This window comes from Artemia sp. Qi Xiang Cuo, chromosome 9 (assembly GCF_049724085.1).
Source record: "Artemia sp. Qi Xiang Cuo chromosome 9, ASM4972408v1, whole genome shotgun sequence".
Classification (NCBI taxonomy): domain Eukaryota; kingdom Metazoa; phylum Arthropoda; class Branchiopoda; order Anostraca; family Artemiidae; genus Artemia; species Artemia sp. Qi Xiang Cuo.
Genome location: NC_142802.1, coordinates 17,774,232 through 17,786,534, shown reverse-complemented (window position 1 = coordinate 17,786,534; position 12,303 = coordinate 17,774,232). Strand labels below are relative to the sequence as shown.

Genomic DNA, 12,303 nt, shown 5'->3' with positions numbered 1-12,303 from the left:
GCTGAATAGTATGACTGCAGTAGATGCAAGTATACAATGAACTTTTCTGCAACTAGGGAGGTGAGCTTTAATGGTGTTTCCCTTTTTGAAAAAGAAGGCCTGAGATTTTTCTCAGAAGTCCCATAATTTTGGACTTTTTATTGTGATGTATATGGGCATACCTTTAATAGGACACTTTTTTTAAATATTTATTCTAGGAAAATTCAAATTAAAATATTTGGGAAAAATTCAATATGGGGGGATATGGGGGCCATTTGTCCCTTTGAAGATTCTTTTCCTCAGCCCCTTTACTTTAACTGAAATATTGTGTTTTTCCACAACTTTCATTGAAAAATTGAAAAAATCAACGTAATTCCTTACCCATGTTTTAAAAAATATACCCCTCTAATCTCCATGAGTTGTCACCACTGACGACGAGAACCAGCAACCTTAAAAGAGTAATTCCAACTTAGATTATCCAGGTCTGTAAGCCATAGCCTCATAGCTGAATGAGTATTGAAATTGTCTTTATTTTCTTTTTTATTAATGTCATTATTACGAATTTTAAAACTATTTTGAATTAAATCTTCGACTAAAAGCTTTTTTTTAAATCATTTAATCATATTTCATAATTAATTTTAAGAATATTTTTTATCCACCCTCTTGTATCTTTTTGAAAAAATATTAACATAGCTTCATATTATCCATAAAAGGTCTGATAAAAAAAAAAAAACAACAAAGAAAAAAAAAAAAAAAAAACATTGCAATTTCTGCAGATTGCTCCTTGCACTTGACGAGAGTTTTTGTCGTCTGATCTATTTGTATCATGACTTCTAGAAAGACTTCTTCTATTAATTATCTAGAAATACTTCTCTGAATAAATTCTGAAAAAAATTCTTCAAATTTTATTGGGAAAACTACTTTGTCTTGCTTGAAATCAAAGCACATACTTCACATCTTTTGGAGTTTTGTCCACTTATTGCATTTATCAGATGTTTTCACTTCAAAGGACGTATATTGGTGTCAGAGTTTTTGGGATATTTTCCTTCGTAAACGTTATTGAAAAAAAGTATGGGCAACTTATAAGTGTTAAAACGGGTGCTAATGTCAACAAGAAAAGACACGAGCAGCGTCTAGCGTATGGCACCTTTATTGAAACTACTGCATGCTTGTCCTTTTTGTAAGTTGAAGTTTTGGAGAGATCAAAGAAAAGCCATTTCTTGATGCACACTACTGCAAAATACTTGGTTTTCAAGTCAAAATCAACGGATCCTATGTCAATTTTAAATTCTTGGTTAACATGCCCGAGACTCTAGGCAGGCGTGCCTTTCCAAAAACTAACAAAGTATGTGTCCAATAAGAGAGTCATACTTACTCCCGTCATTAACCCGTGCCGCAGTCATTTAAACATTTGCCACTCAATTACTTGGACTATCTGTTTTGGTTTTTCTCTTTCTATCTACAATTAGCCATGTCTTGATGCAACCTACTGCAAAATACTTGATAATTCCAATTCAAAATCAACGGACTCGAAATCCCTACCCCAGTAGTCCCATTAACTTAAAATCAACTAGCCAAATTAATATGCCAAAATTTTCCCAAGATAACCTACGCTTAACTTGTGTAGACACTTTAAAGGCTCATACAACATGAATTGACGTGTGTGCATAAGTTATAAAATTTCTACTACTACTAACAGCTTACTGCAGCACCTAGCCATTTGAGGCCAACACAGCTACGCAAGCTCCTCTTCTGCCCCAATTTATTCAAAGCCCCCCTCTTTACAGCCTCTTAAAAATTGAAATAACAAGTAAAATTAAAAGAAAAAAATAAATTTTAGTTCCAAGATCCAAAAAACGTCTAGAATTAAAGTTACTTGTTCCAATTTTTTGAAAAAGCTAAACTGCAAAATTGGAAAAAGATAAATCTGTTTTTTTTACACCTTACATGGTAACTGTTGTATCATATTGCTCAATAAAAATATCTTCTTTTCCAGGTATTGGTCAAAAGCCTTGGTTTAGCAATGATGGACGAATGTGGAAGATGATTGACTATATCATAGTCAACCAAAGATGGCGTTCATCAGTTACAAATTATAGAACATATTGTTGCACTAAGATAGGAAATACTCATCCTAAATTAGTTGCCGTCAACTTCCGACTGCGTCTTAAAGCCCAGCCTTCAGAACGACGCGAGCCAAAGTTGGACACCCAGAAACTAAAAATTGAGGCATTCAGCCAAAAGTACTCAGTTGAAATTCAGAATAGGTTTGAATGCCTGAATACTCTTGTTGACTTGGACACGTTCTGGCAGACATATGAAAACGATGTACTAGAGGTTGCTACTAACACCATCAGTTGCAAGATGTAAAGAAGCCCTGCAAATCATTGAAAAGCACCAGAAAGCACGAATGGCTGGAGATATACCCTCCTACAGACGGCTGAACGGGATGAGAAACAATGTTATTCATCGTGATAAGCAACAATTTGTTGATAAAAAAGCTGAAGAGCTGGAAGATGTGGTACAAAAAGGTGACGTCATGTCACTTTTCAAGAATGTCAGAGATCTTAGTGATGGGAAACCACCAAAGATAGGTGCAGCATAATCCGTCTTTGGCAAAATGCTAGAGGATAAAAACGCGCAACTTGATCAATGGAAGGAGAACTTCGCAAAGTTACTAAACGCCGAAAGAATTGACGTTGGTCCCAATCTAACTGCGTCTGCTCTGCAAACAACATTTGAAAATCTACCAGAGCCTGATCCTACTTCAGTAAAAGAGATACAAAATGCCCTGCGGAGAATGAAGAACAACAAGGCGCCAGGAACCTGCGGGATCACCGTTGAGCTGTTAAAGTTTGAAGGACCGGTAATGCTACTTTGGCTGCTCATGCTTTTCTCCCTGGTCTGGTCAACCAAATTTACACCTGAATAATGAAAGGAAGGGATAATCCTTCCTCTATAGAAGTGCAAAGATGGCCAGAGCGATTGCTTGAACTACAGAGGAATCACCCTCCTGTCAGTTCCTGGCAAACTATTCGCCATGACGCTGCTTGATAAAAGTATCCAGTTCAACCGTCAGTGCCGCCAGATTCAGCAAGTAGGCTCTATGCCAAACAGATTCACGACTGAGCAGATAAACACTATTCACCAGACCATCGAGAAAGCCCGTAAGATCCAGCGTACAGTATATATGGCCTTTGTTGACTTTACATCAGCTTTTGATTCGGTCGACCGTGACTCCCTTTGGCTGATACTACAACGAACAAGTCTCCCTGACAAATACTGCTGCATGTTCAAGGTGTTCTACAGTGGTACAAAAATCTCGGTTCAGGTTCATGGTGACCCAAGCTCACTATTCGGAATAAATACTGGTATACGAGAAAACTATGTTGCTGCTCCTGAAATTTTCAAGGCGGCACTTCATTATGTCATCGATGAAACGACAAATTGGCTCTGATTTGGGCTTAAATACGGTGATAGGGTCCTAGCTGATTTCGACTTCGCAGATGATATGTCCTGATATGCACTTCTGCAGCTGAACTCGAGGCAGCCCTCAATACTTACTTACTTTTACTTTACTTTCGGCGGGAACCAGACGATAAACTGTCCTGCCCGGAACCAAAGGATCTTGGGATGACTTCCGACGACCACTTGGACCTGTCGGCTGCAGCTTCTCCGGTGATCTTCAGCCAGTCTTTGTCCCATCTCCGACCGTGTCTCCTGAATCCTCCCCACGGTTCCAGGTCCTCCTTGAATTTTTGCCACAGGTTAATACGCCCTCAATACACTGTAAGAAGAAGCCCTGAAAGTGGGACTACATTTTACATTAGCTGGCAGAAAATAAAAATAATCATCATTAACTCGGTAGGTAATTCCACCAACTCACCAGCATTCAACGCATTAGGGCACACTGTTGAAGTTTTCAAGTCTTTTACTTACCTTGGATCTGCCGTCTCGGATAAAAGCTCAATTGAAATAGAAGTCCAATCGCACATCGCTAAAGCCGCGTGGTTTATGGGTCGATTTTACCGTACCGTGTGGTCAAAGTCCAACATCAGCCGAAAAACAAAAATGTGGACCTGCAACACGGCCGTAACGTAAGTCCTTCTCTAAGGTGCTGAAACTTGGCCTGCTGCTGCTTCTGTTTGTAATGCCGTAGAAGTGGCCCGGAAACACTTCATAAGACAAGTCGAAGGGATCAAGTGGTACGACTTCGTCTAGAACACCCGACTGCTGACACTAACGCATCAGACCCCTTACTCTCGTCAGCTAACCTTAAGAGCCCTACAAGGTTTGGCCACTTAGTTCGCAAACCAGTAAAAGCACCCGTCAGCAGACTTTTCAATTTTTATCCCCCTGAACTTGGCTGGAAGCGTCCCCGTAAAAGATCCCAGTTCAGATGGAGGGACAGCCTTACCCAGTACCTCTCCATAATCAGCACTGATCTCCAAAAAGCAGTACCGCTTGCGCAGTACCGTTTGGAATGGAGGCAAAGAGTCACATCTCTCTCTTCGCTGAACCACCAGCAGGATCTTTAATTCAAGTCAAGTAAGTCAAGGTGTCTGTCAAAAGCACAAGACGCTCCTAGTTTCTTATTAAACATAATTTTTTTTTCTTATAAGCCAAATGAATATATATATATATATATATATATATATATATATATATATATATATATATATATATATATATATATATATATATATATATATATATATATATATATATATATATATGCTAGTTCATACCTCACCAAATCTTTTCGAACGAATTTGAATATCAACGTTAAAACTTAAAACGACAAACAAAGGAACGGCTTAAGATCAATAGGTCAATTAAGGAAAAGGCAATATGTGCGTGCTACTACTAATACTACTACTAGGTGAAAATTTCAGGAAATGTTGAGAGCTGAGCAGAACTAAATTAAAGCACCCTATGAACATACTAATGGCCGAAAGGGAGTATCAGCAATATCTTTCGAAACGAATTAAATTATTAATTTGTAACTTCCAGGGCATGATGAGAGGGATCTTAAACTGATCAAAAGGCAATATTTGCATACTACTACTGCTACTTGTTCTACTGTTGCTACTGTTATTACATTTGATAATACTACTACTGTAAATACTACAACTAACATTCCTGCAGCTACTACAGTCACTACTACCACTACTAAGGCAAAATGTATAAAGGTGAAAATCTCAGGGAATAATGATGCGGAAGTTCAACTAAATCAAAACACACTGTGTGCACACGGGTTCTCAAAATGGCTGACCAGCAATATCTTAGAAACGGCTTGAGGTATGAAGTTCAAACTAACCTGGCTTGTTGGGGGGGGGGGGGTGTTGATCTAACCTAAAGGCTATATTTAAGTGCAACTACTATTACTTCTACTGCTGCTAATGCTACAACTACTGCTACTACCATCACTACTGGTGCAATTACTACTACTAAAGCTGTGGGTATTAATGAGAAAATTTCAGGCAATATTGAGAGGATTTTTAATTAAATCAAAACATGTTATGTGCTTGCGGGTTGTCAAAAGATCAAGCAATGTCCCAGGAACTGTTTAGAATATTAAGTTGAAACTTCCATTGTGTGTTGAGGGACATGTCGAAAATAAACTGCATACTGCTACTAATGCTACTACTACAACTATTGCCGCTACTGAAGCGAAGTGCATAAAGGTGAAGCTTCCAGGGGATACTTAGGGGGATTGCGAGGTAAATCAAAATTCACTATGAGTATGTAAATTGCCATAAGGATGTAACAGCAATATCTAAAGAATGGCTTAAAGCATTAAGTTGAAGCTTTCAGGGTGTTTTGAGGCGAATTTTGAACTAAGAAAAAGGTCCTCACAGCTCTTACTGAGGCTAAGGGTATAAAGATACACTTTCAGGGAATATTTAGGGGGATATTGAACTAGTTCAAAACGCACTATGTACATTCATGTTGCAATAAGGATATATGAGCAGTTTCTCAGAAAAGGCTTAGAGTATTAAGTTGAAATTCCAGGGTGTGTTAAGAAGCATGTTGAACTGACCAAAGGATATTCTGTGCATACTGCTACTACTACTATTGCTGATACTTATACTAATATTACTACTACTACGACTACTGCTTCTAAGGGCGAGGGTAAGAAGGTTAAAATTTTAAGGAATATTTAGGGCAAGGCTGTATCAAGGAATGGGGGGGGGGGTTACCTGGTTTGAACCCCCCCCCCCGAAATTTTTGACCGAGTCGAAAATTAGTCGAAAATTAGTAAAACCTTAGTAAAATTAGTCGAAAACCGAGTCGAAAATTAGTAACCCCCCCCCTGAACAAAAATCCTGGATCCGCTCTTGATTTAGGGGGATGTTGAACTTAATAAAAACTGACTCAGTGCATACAGGTTGTCAAAACGGCGTATCAGCAATACCTCAGGAATTGCCTAGGGTATTAAGTTGAATTAACCAAAAGGAAATATGTGTATAGCATTACTACTACTACAACAATTGCTACTACTGTACTTTTACTAATACTGCTACTGCAACTACTACTACAAGTGCTACAACTACTACGGCTACTACTAGTAGTATTACTGAAGCTTCAATTTTTTTTAATCAAAAAGGCGTAACTTCAATAAAAAATTTTCAATTAAAAGGGTGAAATTATTAAAAGGGTGTAATAGGCAAATCCTGGAACAGCATAGGGCCATTAGGTTGAAACTTTTAGTGATTGTTGAGAAGAATGTTGACACAATCAATACTACTGAAACTTCTACTTCTACTGTTAATACTACTACTAAAGCTAATATTACAATAAAATGCTGAGATGGAGATTACATTAATTTGTAACACGTCATGTTTATGCAGGCTGTCGAAAGAGCGTATTAAGTTGAAACTATCAGAGCATGATGAGGGAACGTTGAACAAGACCAAAAAGACACAACATGAATACTATTACTGGTACCACCATTAATAGTAGTAGTGCTATCACTAATACTAATCTTAATATTCCTACTAGTACTTATATTACTACGACTTCTGCTATTGCCTAAGGCTAAATTTATTAGAGGGCTACCAATATTACTTTCCCTTTTGCGGCTAGTTCAACTTCTACTACTTCTACTGTTACTGCCATTATTGTACTAAATAAATATAATATAATTGCATTCAGTTTGTCAAAACAGATGAGGCTGTCAAGACATTCAGGAAGGATATCCTAGGTCTCAGATAGGGTATAAAATATAAACTTTCAGGGAAGGTTTATGTTGCTGTTAAACTATATCAAATGGCAAGAGTGTCCACAGGAGGGGCAAAAGTGTCCACACCCATGGACTTAAACACAAAATGAAAAAAAATAAAGGTGGTATGTGCCTGCCCTAAGTCCTCTACAGCACATTTTCCTTGGAGCGATATTAAAGAAAAGTTACTGTTTAGCAAATACGCTACTTGGTTAAATTCAAAATATTACAGAGTACATAATAAACAAAACACAAACATCAGACTAACATAAAATTAACTATGGGCTCAGCTTTTAATAAAGTTGTCAACAGCGAGTTGCCGCACACGATAGTAGTGTAGTGTAAACAAGCTTTCGGGTAAGTGATTGCGAATTTCATAGAAGCTCAGCTTTTTTGACAGCTTCACCTCTAATATTAAAGTGCCTAACCTCCTCCCGGTTCCATCAGTTCCTGCACCCAGCACAGTAGACTAAATCTTGGTGTGGAACTACGGACTATTCCAACATCTCCGTGCTTCGCATCATTCAGTTTGGCTTACATGCGATTTGAAAATGGCGTCGTAGCAAACCAAAAAGTGCACCCAATTACCATTGCCAAAACCTCATACCAGAAAATTACAACCCCCTCATTAAACAGCATACTATTGAAAGACCCCGTACCATGAGAAACAAGGAAAATCAATTTTTTGCATGAGCAGCACTGGTATGTCCACTTTTTATTATTTTTTTCTTCGATGCTATCAGGGTACTGGAGTATCAGAGAGAGTTGTTTAAGGGGTTATCTTAAATCGTATATCTTATCGTTTTTTTTTATAAATTTGACTCGATAAACCGTCATATTGCCATATGTTAAACTAACATCAAAATTTGGGTGACATTCCTGGAATGGATAGGCTAGACCTGAAGCTTGGACATCATACAGAGCTAGTTTTGAGTTCATTTATAAACTAATTTTAATACTTAATTGCTTTTTATAAATTCGACCCAATAAGGCAAATTGCCTTATGGCACCCAAAAAGTTTACTCTGGATTGTTTTTAATTTTTTCTAAATGAAAATAATAAAAAAGGGTCTTTTCCAGTGTTATAACCCCGTGGAAAAAGTTTCCCTTGAAAATTCTCTCACCTTTGTGGAGACTCCATGGAAAATTCATTCCTGAAAAACTTCCCAACATTTAAAGACACGACCGTATTTTTAATTTAAAGTATTCGATAAATAGTTAGAATTAAAAACATACCTCTTGGACATTGTTTGATAGAGAATATCCAGAAAACAATTCTTGGTAGCATTGCGGTAGCAACAATGCATTAATTGAAACTTGCCAAGGAAACTTGTGGTTTTAACTTGATTTGGGAGAAAAGGGTCTAATTTTGCCCCTCCTCCCAGGATTTTGAAGAAATTACGCCACTGAACAAAGTGCTGACATTACTTGAAATGTGTCTAATTTCAGCAATAATCCTTAGTATGTACTAAAGATTATTGCCAATATTTTTTTGAGCTGCTTAAAAGAAATATATAGGAAGGCAAAAATAACAACAAGTCAGCATGGTATTATAAATAGAGGCATAAACGTATTTAAGCAGAAAATTTCCTTTACTGATTGGTCTTTTACAGGAACCAATCACTCAGCTAGATTTAGAACAGTATAACTGCCCCAGATTTAAAGGCAAAAACCATTGCACTGAGCATGAAGTGAGATACTTTGCACAGTGGATGCCTGAACAATTACCTAAGAGTGATAAATGTATTCGAAGCAGTAAAAAAACTCGGCTAAAAGTGGTATTATGGAAACATAATTATGGAAACATTATGGAAACATTTATGGATAGTGTCATTTAAATATTGCTTTTTGTAAATATTTATATATATATATATATATATTTTTCCAAATATTTTTTGTTTGTTGTATACATTTTTAAGCAATAAACATGCTTTAGCTTACTTCACTTTTTCATTTACGACTTATACGTCATGTTTGGCTCTAGGATACAGTTTGAAACATGAAGGAACGTTTTTTTTCCCTGAAAATTGAAAAAATCTTTTTTGTAACATTCTAATGAAATTAATAAAGTCGACTAAATCCAGCCAAGGATATTGGGCAAAAAATATCCAAGAGACCAATTTTAAAAATACACCAAGTCGTGTGTAATAGTGAAATTTAAGCAATAAATATCTTTAAGCTTAACGCTTCATCTGTTTATATACCTGAAGCAATAACACAGCTAGTTTCAATTAAGCTATGATGGATGACAATATTGAAATAGAAGTATCTTTTTACTGTGATTAATTAAAAAACTTTTTCCACAAAGTATTTTTTTCAAATAAAATTAAAGAGCACCAGAAAACCAAAAATTAGCAAAAATAAAATCAAGTTACCGACGAAGTTAGGACCGCTTCCAAATCAGCATCGATAAATATATGAAACACAAAACTTAGATAAACCACAAGTATTAACCAAGTCAAACTCATAACAAGCAAAAGTTAGAATGAGTTGGGTTTAAAACCCGTATGCCTTGCCAAGGCCAGAACATAATTTGCACTTTACTAAAAAAATACGAATGAATGAGCATTGTCAGTTTAATATACATATAAGTATATTTAGAAATCAAAATATTAATATTAATTGATTTATTAAAGTTATAAAAGTAAAAACATTTATATTTTTTTCAGTAAAAAGCAACTTATACTAATTTCAGCTCGTTTTGAGTTTGACTCAGTTATTTATTGTAATTTCTGTTCGTTTTGGATTTCATTTATTTATCGATGCTGATTTGGGGTAGTTTCACGCCTGGTAGATTATTTGATTTTTGCTCATTTTTTGTTTAATGGAGTTCTTTACTTTTCTTTGAAAAACTTATTTTGTGAAAAAATTTTTTAAATTAATTTCTGTTCGTTTTATATTAAGGTATTATGATATACCTATTTCAAAAAATGACTATCACAAACTCCAAAAGGCCAAATTTGCATTTTGAGGTCATATAATAAAAAAAGACGCAAGAATTACGATAACTAAAAAAACTGGATGAACAGTGCCAAAAACAGAACTATCAAAAAAACAAAGCCATTCATTTGTCTAAAAAACAAAAAGTGTCGAATGTAAGAAAGTTAAAAAGGCACAAATTAAAACAAAACCCCCCAAAAATTGAGATAAAAATAATGTTAAAAAGGTTTAAAAGAGAGTAAAAAAAACTAGTGGTTTATTTGATCAGTAATGAAGGGGACAAAGGTTTTTTCATATCTGGAGGTTAAACAACGGATGGGGGACAAGATAGGGATGGGTTCAGAAACAGTACGTGGCAGGCGGTGTCTGGATGGGGAGTGTCTTTTGGGGAAAATGTTTTCCGTGCGAGGGTTTATTATTGAATTTTTTGCAAAACGGAGGCACAGCGTTCCTCTCCTGTGCTCAAGAGTTTCCAGCTTGGCCTTTTTTAGAAGGAGTGAATATGGTACCAAAGTTTCTTTAAAAATTATTCTTATGGCTCTTTTTTGAATAGATTCAATTTTATCTGGTTCATCACGGAAGATGCCAGGATGCCAAACTGGACAAGCATATTCAAGATGCGGGTGGACAAAGGAAGTATAAATCCTTAAAGAATGGAATGGGGGGACGTTAAATTTATTCAAGAGCTTAAGGAGAGACATGGACGCATTAGCTCTACGGACAATATCTTTCACGTGGATATCCCACTTTAAATTAGAAGAAATTGTAACCCCAAGTAATTTAAAGGAAGACACGGAAATACCTTGGGGGATAGGGTCAAGGAAGGCGGGAATAGATTTCAAGAAATTTATCGTCATTATATTTGATTTAGTGGAATTTACTTTCATATTTAGGTTCTTAGCTTCATCCGAAATATGGGATAGAATTTCAAGGGGGTCACTTTTAATATTCCTGTGACATACTTCGAGGATCGTCAAGTCATCCACGTATTTCCACCTTTGGGGGAAGTCCTTACCAATATCGTTATTCGTGACTAGAAATAAAAGTGGTCCCAATAAGTTTCCTTGGGGAATTCCACAATATATATAGGGAGGGGGTTAGAGAAAATAATTTTGTATTTAACAACTTGGTATCTATTTGAAAGAAACGATATAACGATATTTACTAACAGAGGATCAAGTTTAAAGTTAACCAGTTGTGAACGAAATAGGATTGTGTGGTCAACCAGGTCAAAAGCTTTTTGGAAATCAACTAAGACAAGGTTCAGCCAGACATTTGGTTTATCAAGGTTACTTACGATGGTATGCATCAAGTGCACAAGGTAATGGGTGGTGGAAGTTTTCTTTAAGTTACCAAACTGCCGGGTGTCATTACGCGGACAAATTTTATCCTTAAGCCAGTCACAAAGGAAACCTTCATAAAGTTTGGAAAAAACAGAAGTGAGCGTAATGGGGCGAATGTTGGCGAAAGTCAGACTGGCGCATTTTTTAGGGACAGGTGTTATAAAACCTTGTTTCCAGCAACTTGGGAATTTACCAAATTTTGTGTTGTGGTTTAAAATGTTTGATAAAGGCTCAGCAATTTGGTCCGAAAAGGCTTTAATTAAGTCAACTGGGATGTCCAAGTGACAAATAACATCAGAGGGAGAAATAAAGGGGAAGGAAGTATTGGGAGGAATAGTTGGACTTGAGCCAGTGACAGGGGGGAGACTTTGCACGATGGAAGCAAGGTACAAGTTCAGATCGTTGGCAGTCTTATCAGGGGGTTCAGGGAGATGAAAATCAATTCCGGAAGGACTTTTTCCGTATATTTCTTTACTTTTTCTGTACCATTGCTTGGGCTTGTTAAAATATAGATCTTTGACTTTATTATTATAATAATTAGAAGCTGCTTTTCCTAATTTTTTCTTTAAGAACTTCCTTAGACTATTAGCCTCAGTAATGCGACCTGCTTTGAAAAAATTGATTTTTTTTCTTATAAGTTTTTTAAAAGACTCAGTAACATAAGGCTTATCTGTAGAACACGTTTTAAATTTTTTCTCAGGGAAGTGGAATTCATAATTACTCCTCAATAGATTTTGGAGAGACAAAGCCATGTAGTCAACGTCATTTGTTTGATACACAGTGGACCAATTTTCAGTAGTAATCCAGGAGCCAAAAT

The 12,303-nt window shown here is 36.3% G+C and overlaps 1 protein-coding gene across 1 annotated transcript; it reads left to right on the top strand.

The window, feature by feature from the left end:
• Positions 1-3,019: 3,019 nt before the first annotated feature.
• On the top strand, positions 3,020-3,436 carry LOC148948384 (uncharacterized). Its single transcript, XM_089094914.1, has one exon. The coding sequence runs from the start codon at positions 3,020-3,022 to the stop codon at positions 3,434-3,436; it is 417 nt and encodes a 138-aa protein (XP_088951040.1).
• The last annotated feature ends 8,867 nt before the right edge of the window (positions 3,437-12,303 follow it).